This window comes from Nilaparvata lugens, chromosome 12 (genome assembly GCF_014356525.2).
Source record: "Nilaparvata lugens isolate BPH chromosome 12, ASM1435652v1, whole genome shotgun sequence".
Classification (NCBI taxonomy): Eukaryota; Metazoa; Arthropoda; class Insecta; order Hemiptera; family Delphacidae; genus Nilaparvata; species Nilaparvata lugens.
The window spans coordinates 19,328,031-19,352,860 of NC_052515.1; the positions used below are offsets into that span (position 1 = coordinate 19,328,031).

At 33.9% G+C, this 24,830-nt stretch overlaps 1 protein-coding gene across 1 annotated transcript in view; it reads right to left on the minus strand.

Moving 5' to 3' along the window:
• The window catches only part of LOC111051504 (calpain-A-like), a 62,984-nt gene that overhangs the window by 24,159 nt on the left and 13,995 nt on the right, over positions 1–24,830 (minus strand). Inside the window, exons 3-6 of the mRNA XM_039439079.1 lie at positions 15,745–15,814; positions 12,315–12,432; positions 4,710–4,844; positions 2,728–2,899 (exon numbers count right to left, since the gene is read on the minus strand). Coding sequence (XP_039295013.1) covers positions 2,728–2,899; positions 4,710–4,844; positions 12,315–12,432; positions 15,745–15,814 — 495 coding nt within the window. The remainder of the gene's footprint in view (positions 1–2,727; positions 2,900–4,709; positions 4,845–12,314; positions 12,433–15,744; positions 15,815–24,830) is intronic.

Here is a 24,830-nt window from a genome sequence, read left to right on the forward strand (position 1 = left end):
TCGGCAATAGTATTAAGCAATCCAATAGGCTACAGCAGCATCTTGGTAAGAACATGGCATGACTGCTATGAAGAATAACGGTGTAATTGAAATGGTAGAAATAGAAGGGAATATTAGAAATCATCTGTTATTTCTATCAGAAGCACTAAGATCGAAATATTGACAAAGCTATTCAATACATGTCTCAGGTGCGGCAGAATTCCAGAAATATGGTTAAAAGCCAGCCTATAACTGCTTTTTAAGAGAGGTGATAGGAAAGAAATAAAGAACTATTGGCCGATAAGTATTCTAGTATAATATAATAATGTAGCCTATTTATATCAGTTATAACACATTGCATAGACAATTACCTGACTTAACAAACTTCTGTCGATCAAGCTGGTTTCAAGAAGAACTTCAACCCTGGACAACATACTTGTATTGCTGGAGCTGATAATAAGGAACTCAAAGAACTATAAATTCCCACTAGTTCTACTATTTATAGATTTTGACGAAGCATTCGACAGTGTTACAACAAAATCCCACTAGAAACACTTTCTGGACTTTGTATAAGAGGAAACTATCTAGATTTATCCAAGTTCATCTATGAAGAATGGAAATTGAGTTTAAATGGTGAGGAAAAGGAAAATTTGTGGAAGTGAGAAGAGGATAAAGGCAAGGTAACATTCCAGCAGCCAAAATATTCAACGCAGTCCTTAAAACATGCTTCAGGAATCAGAATTGGAATGATAGTGGAATAGATATCAATGGTAAAAAATGTAACACCTTGAAATTGGCAGATGATGTTGTGCAAATAGGAAGCAGCACAGAAGAAGCTCACTACATGCTAATGGATTCAATTGTAGAGACAGGGAAAATTGGATTGAAGGTGAATTTAAACAAGTCAAAAGTCATGACATTCAACTGCGAAGAGAAGGAAATATCACTGGAGGAAGGAAGAGAAGGAAAATTGAACATTATTTCCACTTGGGGCAGAAGATTGGGAAAGACAGTTAATGAACAAAGATCACCTGGAAAGTTGCATTAGGCTGTCATCAACAACAGCTGTCAGAGCTTCTTTCAACCCTCTGTCCTCAAAAATAAGACATTCTACTTTTTGAAAACATCAGTTGAGATAGCAAGACCATCTGACATAGATAATATGAAGAGAAATTCCTCAAAATAGGTAAATTGGTCAATGAAGGACAAAGTTGCGAACTTGGCTCATCTGTGAAGCTGAACTAGTCTTTCCATTCAATACACTCAAATAAACATCCTAGAATAAAGATACGAGAATATTCCTTTTCTTCAAGCATATACTCACTATCTTTTGTGTTTGATAAAGCGTATAAACATAAAAACTGACTTAAGCTGCTTTTAGCTGCGCTTAGCCTACATCAAAGTTATTAACTCAATCCTCTTAGATTCTATTAGATTGAACATAACTCATCATACACATGATTAACATTATGTGCTTGTCAAGTACCATTCAATCTGAAAGAATCTATAAGGATTGGTGTAAACCCAGCTTTAGAAGTCATCAAATACCTGTATTAATTTGTTTAAAATCACAGAGAACATTCATATAATAGCATTCAGCTGTAGGCTTCAGGCCTACTACAATGATTTAGGCTCGGCGAAAACAATTCAGGATGTTCCTGGAAACATCATTTGAGGATAATTGAATTGAGTGATAGATTCAAGGAACCAAAGGTTCAAAGAACCCCACACATCAACCGAAGCTTATTGTGTTCACAAGTAGTATGTTGGGCAAACCAATACCTATGTCCTCTTCAAGAAATACGAGTTTTTCCCTAAACTAACATCCCATTCATCACCCGGCTGTTTGTTACAGTCCAGTGTGATATGTTTGGCAGTCTGTTCAGACTGATTAGTCCTCATGACCTACGTGAGTTCCACTCCTGGCCTCCTTTGTAGGTCCTTCCGCTGAGAAAGGGGCGGCCAAGTTGCCTCTAGGGCGCCCGGCCACCCTTGACTCAGCCTCTTGACCCACATTTGTGCCTGGAGTTTCACCCATCTCTGGTCTCTTGGGTTTTTCTTTTTGCCCCTCCGAAATCCTGCAGGGTCAAAAGCCTCACCTCTCTCAAGAAGTTTTGCCTGAATGGCCGCCCTTCTCTGAGCAGTGGTGAGTACTGGCCTCTCCACTCACAAACTCGTGACCTATGTGAGTTCCACTCCTGACCTTTTTGTAAGTCCTTTCGCTGAGAGAGGGGACGCTAAACTGGCTCTAGGGCGCCAGTTTGAAGGCAAGACAACTCCTGGAGTTTCCTTGAGGTCCATTTTAGTCGCCTCCTACTACAAGCATGGATACTGTAGGTGAATTCTGGTTTTCAAAACATTCTTGAGTACGATGATCGATTCAAAGCTCCCCCAACCCACAGGGGGCTGAGGAGCCCTAAGTTAAAGTCCATAGATACGGCCGTATTTGTCGCTAGAATATCCCTGTCTGTCTGAAGGTGCATACAGATATAAGCGCCTCCAACACGCTCCACACACGCTCAGCCCTCGCTCCGATCATGAACGTTACGGGAAATGTTAGCTATTCTCGCGTTCCACTCTTGCTCCAAGAGTCGATCATCAATCATCTGCTCAAGTGACATTCGATTGTGGAGCAGAGCGAAAGTCTGTACGCACCTTCAAGAATACTCGATGGTTTCCATTATTCAAATCGCCTGGTCATAGAAAATTAAAACATGATTTATCTGTATATTAGTGAGTTGAACTTACGTTAATTGAACATGTCATCAAAGATGATCTTTCATGTGCTTTTCCCATGATTTTGAAAAGATTGGACGGTGCTTTGTCCCTCAACTTGTATAATTCAGTGACGCCGCCAGTGAAATCTTCTAAGGCTTCGAAAGAATGACCGTGTTTCAGCGCTTCGTAAGAGCCATGTAGTCTGAAAATTGAATCTTTAGAAATTAGAGAATGATACATCACAGAAGTATATTATTTCTAAAACTCGATAGGAAATCGTAATTCATGAAATATGGGAATATTATTTCGAAAATTCAACAAATTGATTTATTGAGATCTCACAGTTGAGCAGTATTTCAGAGAAGTCCTTTGAATGTGGAACATATTTTCTAGAAACGCCACTAAAACCAAAGAGTGATTAGAGTGGATGCTGCATTTTCTCTCATCAGTTTATTAAATTATTAATCGGTTCTGCAATTTCTTAATTGATTACATCATTTGTGCAAATGGATGCTCCAATGTATTCATTGAATTTGTACAAACACTCAAGGTACCTAGAATACATTGTATTCTAGGTACATTGCAAACACCTATCATTGAAAATATTGAGGAAGATGAACATGCATGTCAACCCTTAACTATTTATTTTCCAGATTTAGTTTAAGTTGCATAATCGAAAAAAGTTGGTTAGTATAAAAAAAGTCAAGAAGTTAGAATATAATCACTTTATGGAAATCAACTCTCTTTTGAATAATGGAGGGAACAGTTTTATGACGAAAGCCTCTAGACTTGGATTTAATTAATAATATTACAGTATGAAAAAATATTATCGAAGAAAGAAAGTAGTGTAAGAGATTTTTAAAAATCTCCCCCGAATATGTTGAGAATATCAGCTGAAATCTTTCTATCCAACTTACCATCACTCTTCCCAGAAGTGGAGTTTCATGAGGGCTATGTTCATCTTATTTATTTATTTATTTATTCTGTATTAATTTTATTTATTCTTTATTGCTCTTTTACATCCATTTATGAGTTGAAAATAGACATTAACCAATACAAAAACAAGATGAAAAGAGATAAATCAATTTCAATACTTATATTTAACAACATAGCTGTAATACATATTATATCAATAATATATTAACATTTATTATTATTAAACTAATATCCAAATTAAATGCTGTGATTCACCCCGAAGACTCCTGCTACTGCAAATCTTGGCAACAGGGTAAACAGCTAGATGGAAATTCGATGAGCGCTACTATTCAAAAATTATTCTCAGCCCGGGAATCGAACCCAGCACCTCCTAATTGCCGGTCAGGAATGCTCCCCCCTACACCAAACTGACAATCTCTGGATAGCAGCGCTCATTTTATACGAAGCCATAGCGGCCAGCCAGTATCCAGAGATTGTAAGTTTGGTGTAAGGGTAAGCATTTCTCACCGGCAATTAATTTGGATTTTATAATAATTGGCAATTAATAATAATAATTAATTCAGTAGCATTCGAGTAATTGCAATATTTCAGTGATTTCTATCTGTATATTAACATTCAATACATCAACGTTTGATTCAGTTTGTTTATTTGAGAATGGTATGGATTCTTGGATAAGTTGAAATATGAACAGGAGATAAAATTGTAAAATTGGCGACAAACTTTTCTGAAATGGAGGAGTCTAGTGCAATATTTTATATACTGAATCAATACAATGATACATTATACCATATATCAATTCCAAAACACAAAATTACAGTTTGTGACGCCACTGAATATTATCTATACTATAGATATAGACAAAAACACCTCTAATACAGAGGTGGCTATGATAGTATCTATAATAAAGTGTTCCAAGTACCGTAGTACTATATACAGAGAGGTTCCAAATTTACTACTCATGAGGTTATGCAACATGAGCTTCACGATGAGTTTCAGGACATTATGTACAGCTTAACAAGACATCAATATTTCTGAGAGACAATGCTTTTCTAATTTGCTTTTCTAATTCATCTTACTTGGCATAAGCCTTCTCTAGCAGAGCGCTCCAGAATTCGTTCTGTTCATTGGAACGCATGAAGACAAGATGTCCATCATAAGTTGGCAGGCGGTCATCTATTACCACGTCCACCCAGTGACCGTACTGCCAAAACCTACAACAGTATAAAATATTAACAAATTTGTGAATATTGGAATTAATGAAAATATTATCAAATATAACTATCGATATTAAAACAACATTAATGGAATAATGATAGTACCAATGTTTCTAACTATACCTATGTATTGTTGAACAATATTAGCATAGTACCATAGGCCTATATGACCATAAAATTCCATAGTTATACAGAAATTCAATCGATGATTCAGTTTGGTCTTGTTTGGAATATTGTTGAAAATAACATCAAAAATGTTTGATTAGTGGTGGCAGTGACAAAACAGATATTATTTATTACTTATTAATAATGAATAACAACGCATGAAAAGTAAGTTCTATTTTTTCGTTCGATTTCGGATGGATTTCGTTCCACCAGAATACTTGAAGATTGAATTGGATACCATAGTGGAAGAGATCCATAGAAATCGATAGAAAAACTCTATTGATATCAATATATGCTCATGGATATCAATACGTGCTCATGGATATCAATAGAAATCCATGGATACCAATAGAAATCATGGTAAATACAGTCAATGAACTTATATTGATATCACTACAAGTTTATTGATATCAATAGAAGTTCATGGATACCAATAACTATTAGAGATAGGAGTCTCAAATAAATTTGTCCGCATGGTCAAAGCCTTATATGAAGATACGTCCTCAGTTATATGGTGTGATAAGGGCGTAACAGAAGATATCAGGCTTGTAAGCGGATTAAAACAGGGTTGTTTGGTATCCCCAATTTTATTCAATCTTTTCACATATGATATCTGTGAGAGTTTGGGCGGAGGCTTGATGGTAGGAGAATCAAAAATAAATTCACTTTTATATGCGGATGATTTAGTTCTCTTAGCTGATAACGTAAATGTAATGCAGAGTATGATCAACAGGCTGGAGCAATATTGCAACCGATGGAACTTAGTTTTGAACAGGGAAAAATCCAAAATGATGGTGTTTAGGAGGTGTGGTAGATTGAGTAGAAGTGAGAGATGGCATTACGGTGGGGAAGCTATTGAAGTAGTAAATGAATATAAATATCTAGGAATTACGCTTACACCCACCTTGTCACTAGCAACACATTTTGTGAGTAAATTGACGGCAGCGAGGTATGGTATCAATAGTTTATGGCGTGAGCTAATTGGTAATGATGAGGTCCCAGTATCTACGAAATGGCAATTTTTCGAAGCAGTTAGCAAGTCAACAATCACATATGCAGGGCAGGTTTGGGGATGTCAAGAGAGGGAGGATATAGAACGTTTCAATAGGTTTTTTATTAAAAGATTGTACGGTATACCAAAGAATACTCCCAACTACATAGTATATTTAGAAAGTGGTAGAGATGTTATGTGGCTTCAAACATTGAAAATGAATTACAAATACATATTAAAAACTCTTGCACAGCCGGATTCTAGATTTACGAAGAGAGTATCAATATTACTGACGCAGAAGAAGAGTGGTTGGTATAAAGATTGGAGAAAATTATTTTATGAATTTAATGAAGAGTGGGTAGATCCCATGAATCAACCAGATCTTTGGGGAAGAGGATGCGAAAAGATTGTGGGCAGGATACGTAATAAATTTCAAGGTTTATGGTGGGATAGGGCAGCAACTTCTCAGTTTCATCAAATTTACTTTAATTTAGGAAGGAATGGATTGCAATCAGGTTATATAAATTACAATAATAAAAGAAGAATGATCAGCATTATTTTTAGGGCGAGGGGAGCATTATTGCCATTGAATTTTAGAGTGGATCGTGGAGAAAATAGTTACATATATGTTCTTTATGCAACAGTGGTGAGGTGGAAGACACCTATCATTTTATTGGAAGATGTAAAGCCTTATCGGAATTCCGAGTAAAATGGTTCGGCTGCTCGGCTATGACTAATGAAATGGTACATGAGTATTTGAATGGCGAGAATTGGAAATGCTTAATAGGTTTTTTGACATCAGCACAGAAATATAGGGATTTTCTTGTAAGGGAATTTAATTTTTAAAGATAAAATTAGACTTGGTCTACATAATATTATCGATTTATCTATGTTATATATCGGTTTATTTATATTTATAGTATAAGATTAATGAATCGTCTGTAGCTATTAACTTCTATGATATGATTGTATAGGTAAAATTTTCCTTGTCTTTTCTTTTTCTATGGCCCTATGGTAGGAGATAATGATGCTTCATATATGTAATTTATGTTTTTTCTCAGTGTAATATATTAGATAAGTTATGTAATTTACAATACATATGTGTACATTTACAATTATACATGTGTAATTTAGGTTCAATTTGAGTTGCCATACATTGAATTTATTCATTCATTTATTCTCTTGTAATGTTCATTAAGTTACTTACACACCATGTCAGATATTCTATTTTAAATTTATTTCATAGTGCTGGCAAATGATCCGAGGAATGCTTTTTCAGTTGTTGCTGAAATTATTATCGAATAATGAATGATGTTTTTCAAAAGTGTAGTGATAATTAGTTTAGGACAGATAAGGATGAAGCTGCTGGGGGTTGCTTTTGGTCTTCGATAACAGTTTTGGTTTACGTTTGTTGTTTCATCAATTATATTAAGAAGTAGAATCCGAATTATTTTTGGGAGAATTTTCTATCAAGATTAGATAGTAGAAACTACTCAACTCTGGCTGACGGCTTAGGCTAAGCTTATCGAATTTGAGCTAATAATACAATTTTTTTTATTTGTTGTTCTGTTTCACTAGTGACATTACTGATTACTTGTGAAATGTATCTTTTTGTTTCCTGAAATAAATTCGTTTATCTATCTATCTATCTATCTATCTATCATGGATACCAATAGAAATCACGGTAAATACAGTCAATGAACTTATATTGATATCACTGCAAGTTTAGTGATATCAATAGAAGCTCATGGATATCAATAGGAATCCATGGATACCAATAGAAATCACGGTAAATACAGTCAATGAACTTATATTGATATCACTACAAGTTTAGTGATATCAATAGGAGTCCATGGATTGCGGTAATTTTAAATGCAGTTTAAAACTGAATAATTTTGGCAGAATTTTTATTTTCCCGGAACAATGTACTTTTGATGAATGATTCGGGTGTAAAAGTGAATTTCTAGCACTTTTTGTCTCTTGAAAAAATCGTCTACAATGCACCGTTGACGATTTATAGACCTTTCGCGGTAATTTTAAATGCAGTTAAAAACTTTCCCGGAATAATGTATTTTTGATGACTGATTCGGGTGAAGAAGTGAATTTCCAGCACTTATTGTCCCATGTGAAAATCCTGTCAGACGTGCCGTTAACGTGCTACTGACGTTTAAAACTAAAAAAAAAAAAATTGGTTCATCATGGAAAATTCTGTAAAAATTTATGGACGTTTCTGTTCATATTATCAACCTTGTCCTAGAATTTCAAATGATTCCATTCAAAATTGGAAAAGTTATAACACTTTTTCAAATTAGATCACAGTTTATGAGGAAAATCATGCAGTAGCCGGAATTACTCACACAGACTTTGAAATGAATTTTGGGGTTTCAATTCAAATAATAACAACCTACTTTTTAATCGTTTCCAACATTATTTCAGTGTCAAGCACAAATGTCCCCCCATAAAAATCAATAATCTCCACCTGAAATTAATATCAAATATTTTAATAACAGTAACATTCTCAATAATTTTGAAATTGCCACCATTACTATGGTATCGAATGGAAATATTGATATATTATCAATAATATTGATACTGTGAAATGGAAATATCAAAGTCTTAACAATCGATATATCAAACTAATTCTAACTTTTTTTCCGCGGAAAACTGATTTTATTGCATTCAAGAATGTAGAAATCAGGATTGTATTCTACTTTTACTTATTTAAACTATGTAATTTGAATAACGCATTTCCAAACAAAGATGTAGATGACATTTGAGAATATGTAATTATTAATAGTCAATAATTATTATTTATCAATGTATTGATAATATTATATCGACATTTTGGGTTTATCGATGATGCGATGCACGGTGGTGTTGGTGTTTGGTCAATGCATATTGCATTTTGCAACAAAACAACGGTTTTTGTACTTTGTAGTGAGTTTCGTAGTTTGTAACTTTTGTGATTTTATCCAGGAAATATAGGTAAGTTGAGTGATTTTTTTTATTGATGTACCGTAAAATGAAAGAATAAATTTATTATAGGTCTAAATACTTATATATTTAAATGATAATTTTTCGAAAGACTATTAATAATACGAAAGACTATATTATAGGTCACGCATAACATAACCTCATAACTACACAACACTTAATACCAAAGACCTTAAAGATGCAAGGAAAGAACCTTAAAGATATCTCTCTAAGGTGTTTGCTTAATACCGTATTATTTAAGGCATAACTTAATAATAAGAAGAAAGCCTCTTGAATTCATCTTTGCTGGAAATAAGATAATTATTATTCTAGGCAGACACATTCCAGGGTTTATGCTGGTACATATAAATTTAAATGTGTAACAAAACTTTTTGTTTAGCCTAAGTAGGTAATTGAAGTCACCACAAACTAATCTACACTCATGTCATTATAATGAACTTAATATATTATTTCTTTAAAAACCAAAACTTCAATCAGCCGCCATTTTGGATAATAATAATAATAATAGTATCGAGTGATCTGGCTGGCTGGCTCAGGTCTGGTGTCAGTGTTTTCAGGTCGCAACTGATCAATTTCAGGGCCTCTGACATGACCTAACGACTGCTTTTTAGGCAGCCGGGACCGACGGCTTAACGTGTCTATCCGAAACACGGGAGTGGCCCGAGATAAATATCTTGGCCCGGGCCGGGATTTGAACCCGGGCCTCTGAATCATAAAGCCAGCATCTGATCCACTAGACTACGGCCACTCCTATGGATTTTGGATAAAAGTATCATAGAAGATTTTTATTGATTTCATCTTTCTCGTTTTGAGAAGGCTTTTAAGATAATACACAATGGGTATTTACATTCAGAATCTTTGATTTACAACCCCCAAGTCACCCCCTTATGATGAGTTGAAATTCAGTTGTATGTCAAAAGGTGGATTATTCGACCAATAACTTATCCTGAAAGTTACAGTATTATATCTACAACAGTCTCCAACTTATTGAAGGGTTGAAGACTGTGATGTTTTGAAAATAAATTCAATTTTAATATAAACTATTGTTGTTTCACCATCTTATTAAAGCAGAAATCTCCCTATTGGCCATCCAGACAATCATGGTTTTCTCCCATTGGTGATGCAAAGCTAATACAAGCAAATGGCTGATACAATGGCTGATACAAAGTCCAGCAGCTGAAAAAAGAAGCTTACATGAAACATTTTTGAAATTTGTCAGCTGTTGAATGATTACAAATGAAAATGAGCTTTCTTTTTGTAATTATAGTGTCCAGCTGTTAGATTGCATATATCACTACTTACTAGGGAAAATCCATTTGTCTGAATAGGACTTTACAGTTGAATTTAATTTTTATTCAGTTTTGTGTAAAATTATTGTAAAGTTAGGGTAGAGAATTTACTTCACATTTTATTGTGATTATTCAAAAGTTTTAAAAGATTTATAGTTTTTTAATGTAAAAATAAAGAATTGAAAAGGTTATTTATTCAGAATAATTAAGGTAATCCTTCTCCATCTTTTCACGATAAAATATTGTAAAAATGTATTTTAAAAACGTTATTTTCATGTGAATTTCTGGAAATTTTCATGCGAAAGAAATGACCAAATGTGTGACAAGAAATGTAGAAAAAACCGTTTTATGCATGTTCTTTTCTGAGAGTTCAGTATACATGTTCAGTATAACGTGAAAATGTAGAAACAAAAAAAACGTTATTTTCAAGTTTTAGTTTCACGTACTTTTCACGTGAAAAGTTGGAACATTTACACTTTTTTCACGTGAAAAAATGTGATTTTCTCGACTTTTCCACCAGAATATGACGTTATAATGTAAAACTGTGAGGACATAATTTTCACGTGAAAAAAACGCTCTTGTATTATCTTGGACTTCCCTTTCAGGAGAGGGAGAATCATGCATATTTAAATACATTTTTAGGTTATTAAATAAACTTGCTAGCAGATTAATTCAGGAAATAAAATCCTTATTCTCTAATTTGTAAAGATTGTATACTTTGAACTGTTATTTGTCCTAGAAATGTTCAAACTCCGGATCCTGGAGGAAAATGTGAATGCTTCAAAAATTAAGATTGAATTGAGGTGCAGTAACTTAAACCAGTATGTAGCTCAAAAAATTGCTACTTTAAACTGGAAGAGATTAAAGTATTCTGGAGCACCACAATAAGGACCTTTCTTAATAGATAAATGACATGCATATGAATTATTTTAATAAACAAACTTCTCACATTATTTATGTCTTAACTATTTACACCCCTTAATTTCTCATCAATATGTCAATAGACATCTATTCACTGAATCCAATTCACTTATATTAATTATAGATAATTAAACAGGTATACTCTCTTGTCTAATGCCTGTTGCAGCTGGGTTAAAATATTATAATCCTTGCAAATGTTATCTTCATCCTAAGCTGCTCTCCTAGATTTAAAAGAGGAGTTTTTCTATAAAGGAGACAGGCTGCTTATAGATGGCTATTGATCTGTATTGATATCAATACAGCTGGTTATGTATTGATATCCATGGCTACCTATTGATGTGTATTGATATCATTAGGTATTTGGGCCAATACATATCCATGGATATGTATTGATTTGTATTGATATTAATAGGTATTTGGGCCAATACACATCAATACATATCCATGGGAATGTATTGATGTGTATTGATATCCATGGATATGTATTGATATCAATAGGTATTTGTGCCAATACATATCCATGGAAATGTATTGATGTGTATTGATATCAATACAGCTGGTTATTTATTGATATCCATGGATATGTATTGATGTGTATTGATATCAATAGGTATTTGGGCCAATACACATCAATACATATCCATGGATACCTATTGATGTGTATTGGCCCAAATATCTATTGATATCAATACATTTTTTTTATTGATCTCTATTGATCACTTCCACTAGGGTAGCATTACAAATTTTTTTTACATTTTATCGATTTATCCACAAATATGTGTTTTTTTCAAATTCCATATAAAAAATAATAATAATTCTCGATTCATCAGAAAAATGAGAGCGCATCTTCATAATTCAGTAACACTGTCCTTCAATTAAATTACATGACGCAGCTCAATTACTTCAATAAGCATTTTATATGCAATGATATTATTATATCATTAATGGAAAAGTATGGATATGCAACACAGAAAAAGCTTTATTTAGTATCAACATTTGGATAATGAATAACGATTATTTTGTTAATATTCAATTTCAATTTTTGCATTCCTTAATGACGTCAATGCAACAATGCTGGCAGTTTGAAGTGATCTCAGTATGACCAACCTGAAATGGAAAATGCCTGCATAGTTGTCTTGGAAGCTCTGATCGTTGGGCACAACTTGCTGCAATAGGTGCTCGTGCAATGTCAGGTTCGCCACGGCCGCAATCAGCCAGCAATCACCTTGAAAATAAAACGTCCTCAACCTTCTAGTCGTGTCCCAGGGACTCATGCAATTCTTATTTTAGTTATAATACTGCTGCCGATCGCGTTACTATCTTTGTGATTAGCCTAATGCAAATTCATGCCAGTAGACACTTAACATTGGTGTAGTGGCTTGTTTTCGTGAAATGACGCTTTTGGGTCTCCATGACCCAAGAGTCTCTCGACTAACGTTACTTTTTCATTTCTTTCAAATATACATTCTATGCAATAGGCTGGTGATTGGATTCAAACAGTTTCAAATAAGCACGTTTTGAACAGAGACTTCGAAGAATGTATAAATCACCTTCTAGAACTCGATTTCAATGAAATTGGTGATGCTGAAGATAAATTCATAGTGCAAGTTAAGAACAATGACCCTGAGTAGGATGATAGTGAAACCAATGAACTTGATGTGATCCCAGGCACGCTAAATCACCCCTAAAAGTGAACTATATATATTATGACCTCCATGTTTTTTAGTAGTGTTTCATGTGGGTTCTATGATTTATGATAGTATTCATCACTATAATTTCTTAAATTTTGCAAAAAATGTGCAACATGTGCTTGAGGGTATGTTAAAAACTACCCTAAGAGTGAACTATCACCATCCAATGTTTTTGTTATCTTTCTACTAGTGTTGCATGTAAGATCTATCATAGGATTCATCACTATAATTTTATCATATTTTGAAATCTATTGGAATATTCGGGTCCTCGGGACCTAGGTTCACAACTCACGTCAGAAAAAATAGGGGCATGACTGGAAGGTTAAACTGAATTTCAAACAATGAATAAACCGGAACGTTATAAATGCTAACAATAGAAAGTGATGATAAACATTGTTACAGTTAATATATATCATGATGAGAATATGATAATATGAAACATTCATTATAAAAAAGGATGTGAATTTCGGGTTGAGAGTGAGTACACTGTATTCATTCACCAGGGTCCTTTTAAGACCTAATAATAAAGAATTTTTATTTTGTTGAATACAACTTTCTTTCATGCTTATGGATTCAACTCATTTCTCAGTAATTTATATAAGTATGTTTCAGCTTAGGGATTCAGGCCCCCCCAGGGGCCCCTGGGTTGCAGAGGCCCTTGAGACCCATCAAGGTGGAAGAAATTTTTGCTGTTGATTTGATTTCTATATTCATTCATTTTTCAAGGTCCAGGGCTCCAGAAGACCCTTAGACCAAGGGCCTTCATTACCCATCAAGAAAGAACTAGTTATTTTGGTTGAATGCAACATTCTTTCCTGCTGGACCTATCAACTTATTTATTATTCATTCATCCATTTCATTAATAAGGATGGTCCAGCCCAGGGTTTCAGGGTCCCCCCTGAACTTTCTATATACTCAGTTCAATGATTAATCAACATATAAAGCTAAATTGGTCTAATCAGTTGTTATTGTTTTTTGTGTAATGTCTAATCTAGCTTTCCCTAATATTATCTTTCTATGTACTTAGTCCAACCCATTACTGATATCTTATTTGCAATCCATTACTAAATTGGTCTAATCAGTTGTTATTGTTTATTGTGTAATTTCTAATCTAGCTTTCCCCAATGTTATCAATGTAACTGTTTCATATAAATACGGTATTAGAATCAATGTAAAGTAGTCTTAAGCAATATTCTGTATTATGTAGTTGTAATAATAATAATAATAATAATAATAATAATAATAATAATAAATTTGTTTTATTGACCAATAAATACATTTGTACAGTACATTACATTTGTAGTGTACAGGCTCGGCCTGAATAAAAGGTTTTTAAAAACGCACAGTGTGTTCCTGCACCCTTAACTTTGGACACCCAAGGTCCTCAAGACTAATCAAAGTACAATTCTTTGTTGAACATTTTTGCTTGCTATTTGAATTTTTTGTGCTAGGTCCAGGTCTCCAGGGCCCCTCAGGTCGCCGGCGATCACTAACAAGCCGACCTTGCCAGTCTGGAGCTATTCCTACTATCTAGATCTATCAGTCCAAAATAATATTATATACTAGTGTTATGGAATCCACACATGTTTGTGAGTGGTATGAAGGAGGAACAGAGATGGAAATAAATAGAGGGAAACAGAGTGATGAGAGGTCGGGTCCTGAAGAGCCGGAAATGCTGCCAGAATGGGGCAGCAGGGTGGCTGATGATTGACAGGTCACTGTTGTCTATGAGACTTTAGAAAGTACTGGCTACTTCTGGTTTGTTCATTGTGTCCATAAAAGGGGAGAATCCTCCACCCTTCTAGATTGTTTTGGAATAAAAACGTTAGGGTATATAATTATATAGAGGGATCTCTCGCCTAGTAAGTCAGTCAGTGATAAGCAAGTGAGTAATAAGCAAGACGTTCAGTGGTAAAGGAACAATGTCAGCCATACCCAAAGCCTTGCAGTTCCCATTGATAATTTTAAGTGACAGTATAGTGGTAATTGTGATAATTGTATAGTGACAGTAAAGTGATAATTCTATAGTGACGGTATAGTGATAATTGTATAGTAACATTATTGAAATTGTTATCTAGTGTAGTGTAGTGACAATAATTATTATTGTTGTGACAGTTGTATCAAAATACAAGATACAGGACGGTGATATGGATACATGATACGCGAACTGCGATACAGAGTCCTGGTATAAGATACTGACAGTGATAGTGTTGCATACTGTAATGAATTGTGAATATTAGATAACTGTGTGTATAAATGATACTGGTTAGTTGAGTGAATAATTGCCTGTAGTAGAGTCAATCGTCTATTATTTTGTGAGTCAATTGTTCCATTTAGTTTAGAGTAAAATAAAGTGCAATTATAACTGCAAGTGTTGTCAGCTCATTCTATAGTTCTAGAACCCACAAGAACTAGTTTTGTAGAGGGAGAATCCGTAACAGTACATTCACGTATTTAGCATGAAGAGGTTTTTCATTACAGAAAAATATTTCTGTTGGTGATGTTGAATTATTCATGCACACAACGGTGTGTTATAAGTAATTATTAGATTATCTCTTCTAATAATAATTATATAGACCTACAGACTACAAATGAATTTCCATCTCTCCAAATATAAAATAAAGCAGAGAGCATCAACATTATGGAAAATCAATTCAATTTCAAAAATTTTGAACTTGGAACATAATATTTACATGGAATTTTGTCATTCAAAATGAAGTGGAAGTCGTCTTTTTACATCTTGCACACTAGGAACAGTTTCCATACATCACACATTTTTGAATAATATTATTACCATATAATTATTTGTTCTCCAAATTATCATCGATGTATTTGATTCTACTCACCAAGCCGTCCTTGATTCACATCAAATCTATTGGCCCCTTTCACGAAAAATTTTGGATCATGGACAATTTCCTGAAGGAAGAATAATAATGTAAGTTGATGGAGGGGTAGGCTACTACCACACAGTACAAAAATAGTAGGAGTCAATAAAAATGGAATAGGCTACATACTATTTCCTTTTCCTTCACCTCCTGTCTAAAGTGCTTACTTTACTCCCTAGAACATAATACTAAAGTGTCACTTTTTTGCTCTTGGGAGGAAAAAACAGGAAAACTTCCTAGAGTGTAAAAGTAACTCCATTAAATAACATGAGAAGTATCTCTATTTTAGAAACGTACATTTGAAATAGGTTAGAAGGTCTAAGCTCAGATGGGGAAGCATATAGAGTAGTCATTAAACCAACTAAATTCAATACCACAACCAGACATTTGATCAATATATGAAATTCATGTTTGTATGCTTAAATTATTACAAACTTCATATCACTATACTAGAAAAATGTATAAATATTTTTCCATATTCCATGTTATTCAAAATACCAGCCAACGAATATTCCTCATTAACTAATCAAATTCAGGATAGGAATTTCATCATAGTTGTAGTTGTGCCGGCCATTGTTGTTACAACTTTTGCTGACAGATAGCGCATAGCGCTGTCGGCGAAGAACTGTGATTACAAGCCAGCCCAGCTGTTTACTTTTTAGATAATGTTGTAACACGTTGTTTGGTAATGTACGTTTTAAAAAAAAATTATTTGGAGTTTTTTTAAAAATTGAGCCACAAATGGCGACATCATGCTCTCCTAAAATTTAAAAATTGTAGATTTCTGTTATTTGTTGTAACACGTGCTCTGAACATATTGTATTGTAAGAATATGAACGCTCGAAGAGCTAAAATAATAAAAAGAACCGTTTCTCAAAACTATTGAGAATGCATTTGAATAGCCTACCTAGACAGACACAGGGGTCATTACTCTTTTCCAAAATAGTTTGAAATAAAATCATTCTTTCCTAGAAACGTAACAGTATTCCTAACGTCAGTCACACACACGTTTACAATAGAAACCACATGGCCCACTGTGTTTTGTGTTAACCCTTGCATAAAGCTATAGCATAAGTTGATGGCAGGTGAATAAAGATTGTGTATAGCAATATAGATATATAGTTAGGAGAGAAGTAAATATAGATATGTAGTTCACAATGTAACCACGTGGTTAGCATATGCTACAATTTTACCACGTGGTCAGCATATGAGTATTATTGAAGCAATTATTTGATGATCAATTATTTGAATGGTGATCACATAAAACCATAAACATGAACCGAGTACATGTTTATAAAAACTAGGGCGTGAAGTAGATTAGGCTATATGTATAAAGTATTCAACAAATATAATGTTATACAATAAATTAAAATTTAATAATTATTATAAGCTAATTAAGCTAGTTGAATCCGAATTCATAGGCTAAGGACAAATTTGTAAATAGAATAAATTAGGTATATTTGATTGAAACATGTTGACAATGAGTATAAGAAACCTGCTTAATTAATTAAGTAGTAATTAATTGGTATCTCATTAATTTGATTTATTCAATTCAATTGTAATTATGTACTGTATGACATTGTATTTTGTTCATTTCATGTATTTATTATTGAAGTATTTTCCATATTAGATTTATAAGATTGATCACTGTATTAATCAAATTCGATGAGAATGTATTCAAAATGTCAGTATCCAAACTTCAGAGTTTAAATATTGATAAAATGTATGATATCATTTGTTATAATAATGAAGGGGAGCCATAGTTTAAAATGACATAACATAATAAACATTATAGTAAATTTAAATTGATATATGAATCCAGTTTGTAAGCTGAATATTAGGCTGATGAGTTTGAGTGTACGCGGAGCTAGAGGGCGAAGGGTGATGAGGGGTGGAAAATCGTGGTTCTAGTATATAAACAGGCAGACCCTGTCTTGCAGTTTAGTTGCTGTGAGTTGCTTTGAGTTGCTGTGAGTCTCTCTTAGTCTCTTGGATTTTGGACAGTGTTCAGTGTAGGAGTGAGTTTTTGGTTTCAGACTTCAATTATCCTATAGGGAATTGACTGAGCCAGGTAAAGATTGTATTTAGAATTTTCAATTTTCCTTATTTCAAATCCACACTACCCCACCCTGAAAAGCCCAAATTACATAGCATCAAAGTAAACAGCAAATTTAATTATTGAGCTTTTCTAAATACAAATCTGTAGATACAGTTTCAATTAACTTCTTGAAGCTTATAGTTGAAATTTTCTTCTAAGCACAAATAATAGTTTATTAGAGCAAGGCTCCCCTAATCATATTTATTCTTCAAAATTGATCAATAATTATTTTATTTTTGAATGTAATCTTATTTTAACCAGAGGTTCAATATTTGATGTTATATCTTACTCTTCGAGTAACCTAATGAAATAGGAATGATTTGTTAAATTGTACTGTATAAAATTAAACTTGAACTGAATTACTTTCAAAAACTCAATAATCTTGTATATTTTGAATCATTACTATACTTAAATCAATTTTATAAATCTCTTAAATTTGAAGTTTATTAATAAATTCATAATTAACCTTTGTTTTGCCTTTCACTTTATACATTCCCTTACACACGACCCTGATCCATCTCTCTCTATCTTTTTCTTCTATACTATTATTAGTTCAGTGAGTGAAATTATAGTAAAGTAATTATTTTATCAATTCATAGTAATTGATTGGCGCCGGGCAAAATACCGTATAGAGTGAGGGAGTTTGAAACCCACTCTAAACAAAGACCGACAGTGGGAAAGAGTTCAAAATGTAGGTGGAGGAGAAATGTTGTGTATATAGGGATGTCAATCCCGGGATCCTGGGATCCCGGTCCATTATTTATACTCAACAGTCCCGGGATTTTTCAGCGTCAATCCCGGGATTTTCGGGATTGGAAAACCTGTAATGGATTGTAAATCATATTAATTAAAAAGCAATTCAATATAGAATTCATTCACGGTGATGAATATGAGTTTTGCATAACAAATTTTTTATTCTATGTGTTTGACTTATTTATTAGTATATATTATTTATATAGTTGCATATACATAATATACTGTACTCTGTATTGGCTGAATAGAATTCGCAAATTCAGTTCCCATCATTCGCAGAATGGTTGTTATGCCTCTACGTTCGTTTCTGTTAACTCAGCACCACAATATACCAGTCTAGAACTGTGATTATAGAATGAAATACATTCTATGCATTCTCAAATTTTATACATTCTTATATTCTATACTCACTGGTCTAGATGGCGCAATATTTGCAATAGTGCTGATGTCATTTCCTTGAAATGCACTCAGAACTTTGAAAAGACTTCAGAAATCAGAAATAAACAATCACTATCTATTCACTCTCTGTCTAGTTATTCCTCTTCTCTTCTCTTTCTCTATCATGAGTAGAATATCTACTTATGAAGTAAAAATAGTTTGCTGAATTTCATTTAGTAGTGGTTCAGCTTTTGAAAAAAGTTACTCCTAATCTTGAAAACATTTATAGAAGTAGAATGTTCAATTTTAATATTATTTCTAAGTATTTCTCCATTTCAATAATATCCTCTCCCAATATAATGAGACCTTTTCCATCTCCACACACTGTTACTGAACATGTAATTGAGTAGGAACAATTGGTTAAAAATGCATGAAACTGATTAATGCCAATCCCGGGACTGATCCCGGGATTGATATTGGATAATCCCGAAATACCGGGATTGGAAATCAGTCCCGGGATTGACATCCCTATGTGTATATCACGAGTGAAAAATGTTTTTTCTCCCTCAGGAAAATTGTTGCCCTTGGCTTCGCCTCGGGCTTCAAACTTTTCCCTCAGGGAGAAAAAACAGTACTTTTCACTCTCGATATAAAAATAACTATAATACAGCACATGATAGTGTTCGCATGTTATTAGTTACTATCAAGTGTTATTACCAATAGATCATGTAATAATTCATAATTGCAATAATCCAAGCTATTCTTAGAGACACTCTTACAATGAAATAAAAATTTCGTGTCCGCTTCTACTAGTATCTACTAGGATAATTATCCGAATTTCATTAGAAAATCATGTCGGAATTTCACAGATTTGTTGAAGTTTAGATCATAGCAAATCAGAGTCCATAATAGGGAAATAAATTTATTTTAGCTTTTTTGTCTTCTTCATTAGCTTTTTATAGTTTTCTTCAGATTTTTTTATGAGGGTGATAAGGCTTGTGCGTGGGTGATGAGAAATGAATGGTCCTACAGTTTTATGTGGATTCCGAGCCACCGAGAAGTGATTTCACAACTCATGAATCACATTCAGAGGAGTTGGCGGCTCAAGGAGTTGGCCCTTCCAACGGCAGAAGCAGGCGCATGATTCTTAAACTTTTCTTAGCGCAACGGTACCTTGCTTATCAGCGCGACCACTGAGTCAAACCGCTCCATTAGAATGATAAATTTTTGATGTGAGAGAATTTTTACATAGAATAAACCTACAGGGGGACATGCTTTCTCTTTGATTTCATATCATATTTCTGATAGTTGCACTCTCCAAGCTTAATCAATTTGACAATTGAATTTCACAATAGTATAAATTAATAGTCTAAGCAGTCGTAATCAGACCTCCATATAGTGCAGATCGTAGCGAATAATTAGTGTGGAGTAGTATTAGTAGTGAAAGTGGAACAAGTGGTGTAAACACCAACAACCAGCAGTCTACTCAGCAGTTTTTCACAGTGAAAACTACTCAACGTTTTTTTCTGAGTGAAAAGTGTGTCACCAGATATTTCGTTTGAACATTGCTCTCTTTAAAAGTTAGATTCTGTCTGCAAAAAACAATTATCAAACTATCAATAAATTATGGTGTTTTGGATCTATCAGCCTTAAAATGATCCATTCGCCAATAAATACGCCAACAAAACTACCACCATCCGCGCAGCTCGAATACTAGGAAGAGGAGGAAAAGGATAAAATGAATAATTATGCCTCCCGAGTTGCCACCGAGAAGTAAAAACGATAGCGGAATACGTTTCGAGGTACGTTCTCTTGAAAATATACAAGAGAAATTTCTAAAATAGGGGAGTGAAATTATTGTGAAAAAAAAGTATTCAGAGAGGACTATGATTCGTTTTTGAATGTGTGCAATGAACTTTACATCAGTATCGAAAGAATAGACGTTAAGCAAAATATACAAGAAAACAAAGCGGAAATGTTTCGGAGGATTCACACTCTGGAGCAGAGTGTGAATGAACTAGCAAGTGAAGTTGCAAAAAGCCACAACAAGCCGATTCATTTGCTGAGGCCGTGCAACTACCAAAGAAGAGGACCGCACCTTCTACATTATCGAGTGCCGCCTCCACTGCTGCAGCCAGGGAGTCTCCGCCCCGGACCAAGAAGCTGTCGCCCAAGGAAAAATGTGATCCTGAAGTCAGCAAAAATAAATGGAACGGAAAAGGAACAAAGCGGAAAATTGGAGAAACAATAAAGAAGAACATCACCCGTGAACAAAATTTGAACATTAAAAAAGCCGTTGATGTCCTTGGTGGGGGTGTGCTGTTAGTGCTTCACCCAAGGGCCAATAAAGAAAGTTTTGGGTGATAAGGTCCTGCAACATCCAAACATAAAAGTGAGCGAGCCACAATCCAAATTGCCAAGAATAATTCTGTATCACGTCGCTGCAGATATAACTGCTGCTGAATTGGCAAACGATGTGTTTGAGAGAAATCTCGAGTCATCGTCATTGAGTAGGGAAAATTTCTTGAAAAACTTCAGGCCGATTTTTAAAATAGGACCGAAAAACAAAAACACCGTGCATTGGGTAGTGGAGTGCACTGGTGAATTAAGAAAATAATTTATTAACAAATCGCGGATTGGTATTGATTGGAAGGTGTGCCGAGTTGGAGACTATGTTGCCGTCTCCCGTTGCTTCAAGTGCCAAAAAATTGGACATATCAGTAAGCATTGCACTCAAGCACGAAACACCAGTGCTCACTGTTCCACTACAGGAAATGATGTTAAAGAGTGCCCTAATAGAGACAGAAAGCCCTCATGTTTAAATTGCCACAATGATAAAAAAGCTTTCGATCACAAAGTAGGTGACAGAGAGTGCCCTTCCTATCAAAAAGCGTTACAACAAATAATTGATAGAACTGATTATGGAATTTGAAAGAAAAATATCTAATATACTGAGGATAAATAGAAATAATAGTGATAGTAAAATCAAGCAATCAGCCCAACACAAAATGATTACTTTAAATTCCATCCTTAACAAAATTGATAGTTTCTACGTAACAACTAATACTGATAAAAGTAAGATAAGTCTGGTTTATAATTTTGGTGAGAGGATTGATGTTATGATATCTTTTACAAAAATACGAAATAGTATTAAAACATCCAAAGGTCTCTCTCTGCTTAGAAATAAAAAATATTTCTCTCTTGAAGAATGGAATCACCTAAATGTGTTACGGGATTCTAATTGTATAAGAGTTTTGTTTTCTGATAAAAACATTCCTATTTTCATATTAAATGATGATGAAAATGGGGTACTTATTGATCTTTTGAATAAAATGAATGATTGGAGTAAATTCGATTACCCTTTGATTATAGGAATTGATTCTTTTAACAATCTGGGTGAAACTTATTTTGATATTCCTGCCACTGAACTCTTGAGTACTGTCATAGGAGCTAGAGATTTGAAGTTTATTTCTTATTATCGAGGTTATTGTGAAATTAATTTTCTTAATATACCTAAGCTATCTGATAGTCCGGGAGTTGAGTACCCTGTAGGATTCTTCGAAGGTAATAATAAACGTGAAGCATTCATAAATTCTATGATTGAATTACGGACCCTACTTCAAAACACTGATAACGAAAATGCTAAAATATATAAAAATATTCCTCTTAGGATCACGCATAGAAACATGTCAATATCAGATGATGAGCTTATAAGCGTCCTGAATTACAATATGAACATCTATGATAATAATTTGAAAAGATTCCTATTCAAAACAAACTCTAAATACCGAATGGGATATTGCTTGGAGCAGGGTGGAAGTTACGTAGAATTTCAAGAGGATACTTTAAAATTGTCTACTAAAGAACGATATGTTTTGGTCACACGTAATACTACACTTATGCTGAATAGCGAATTAATAAAAACTATAAATAGAATAACTCTTCATGAGTGTAAACTTTCTAAAATAAAACGGTATGACGGTGTTCCCGGCTGTGGTAAATCTTACTTTATAGTCTCGCATCATGAGCCTGGCAAGGATCTAGTACTCACTCAAACACGAGCAGGTATTAAAGCAATCCGTGAAACTGTCATTGAAAGGTATGGTCGAAAACATTGTAATCGTCTTAAGCTTGATTACAGGACAGTTTGCTCATATATAATAAATCATAATCAGAATAAAACATACGATAGAGTTTTTATTGATGAAGCTCTCCTTATGCATGCGGGTTTAATCGGTTTTATTGCTAACTTGAGTAAGGCCTCAGAAATAATTGTAGTTGGTGACGCAAACCAAATAATACCCTATATTGAGAGAAGTAATTATGCCACAAGATGGCATAAAATTTCAGAATTCTGCGAACCTTTTACAAAACAAACGGTTACTCGTAGATGTCCTATCGATGTTTGTTCTGTCCTTTCCACTGTCTATGAAAATATTACGACGCTTAATGAAAGAGCTATCTCAATTCTGCCTACTTACAGAAATGGGGAATACCATCTGATACAACCCGACACTTTGATATCAACATTCACCCAAGAGGAAAAATTTATGGTGGGTGATACTATAAAGTGGAGAGAGGATGTTGCACTTCACACAATCCATGAAGCACAAGGGCTAACTCATAAAAATGTTATTCTAATCAGAATTAAGTACAATGAGAATGAAATCTATAACAGCATGCCCCATGCGATTGTTGCTTTGTCTAGACACACTGAAACTTTCAGGTATTTAACAACCAGTCTGGTAGATGATGCTGTGGACAAACTAATATTAAGAAAATTAAATTCATAAATAGTGAGGGGCTTGTAAAATGGAACAAGGAAAAGAGAAGTGAACCTGATGATATAAGTTATGAGTGACACTGAAGAAGTTCTGAATATTTCAGAAACAGAAGATGAAACAGATGTTATCGACGATTATTTGAACTATCACTTTCACGAGGACAGATATAAAGATGCTGAGTGTTTCAATATTATGCCTATGAATATACGTTAATATATGTTAAGGTTCATTTCCATCATCAGTTACATTATTCAAAAATGTTTATATGAGTTGTGTACTTATAAGTTTAAAGTTCATTTCTACTCTATTATTGATACATTATGATATAGTGCCAAATTAACCTCTCAGAAGTGTTTAGTATCTTTAAATTGTTAGTTTTAGGTATCTGATGAGATGTTTTTTATTTTGTTGTATTGCTGATGTAAACAATAAAACTCGAAACTTGAAACGTAGTTTGAATACTAATTTCGATCAGTTTATTAATTTTCTGCCTCAATGAATTAAAAACTGATATTCACATTATAATATTAACGGAGACCTGGTTGACTGCAGGTATGCCGTTCATTTTCAACATTCCTGGATATAGGCTACGGCAATAAATGAGTACACTAAACAGAATGAATGTGATGGATTATGCATGTACATAAAAGATTGTATAAGATTCAAAGAAGTTTCACTCAATATTACTGATGCCAATGTAGTTAGTGCTGACTTAAGAATTGATGATTTTATTGTGAAGGTGATTGGGGTTTATAGATCACCAAGTAATCAAATATTGATAATTTTCTTAATAGTCTAAGTAATGAAATCAGTAAAATTCCTAATGGAATAAATGTTTGTGTGGCGGGAGACATGAATATAAATACACATTCAACTAGTGTTCCTGTTCAAGATTATCTGCATATTTTCAATAGTAATGGCTATAAGTCTTACATAACTGGTGATACCAGAGTAACAACCACAACAAATTCTTTCATTGTCCACTTTTTTTATGAAAATTCAGGCAACCATTCTATGTCCATTGAAGGAGCTAT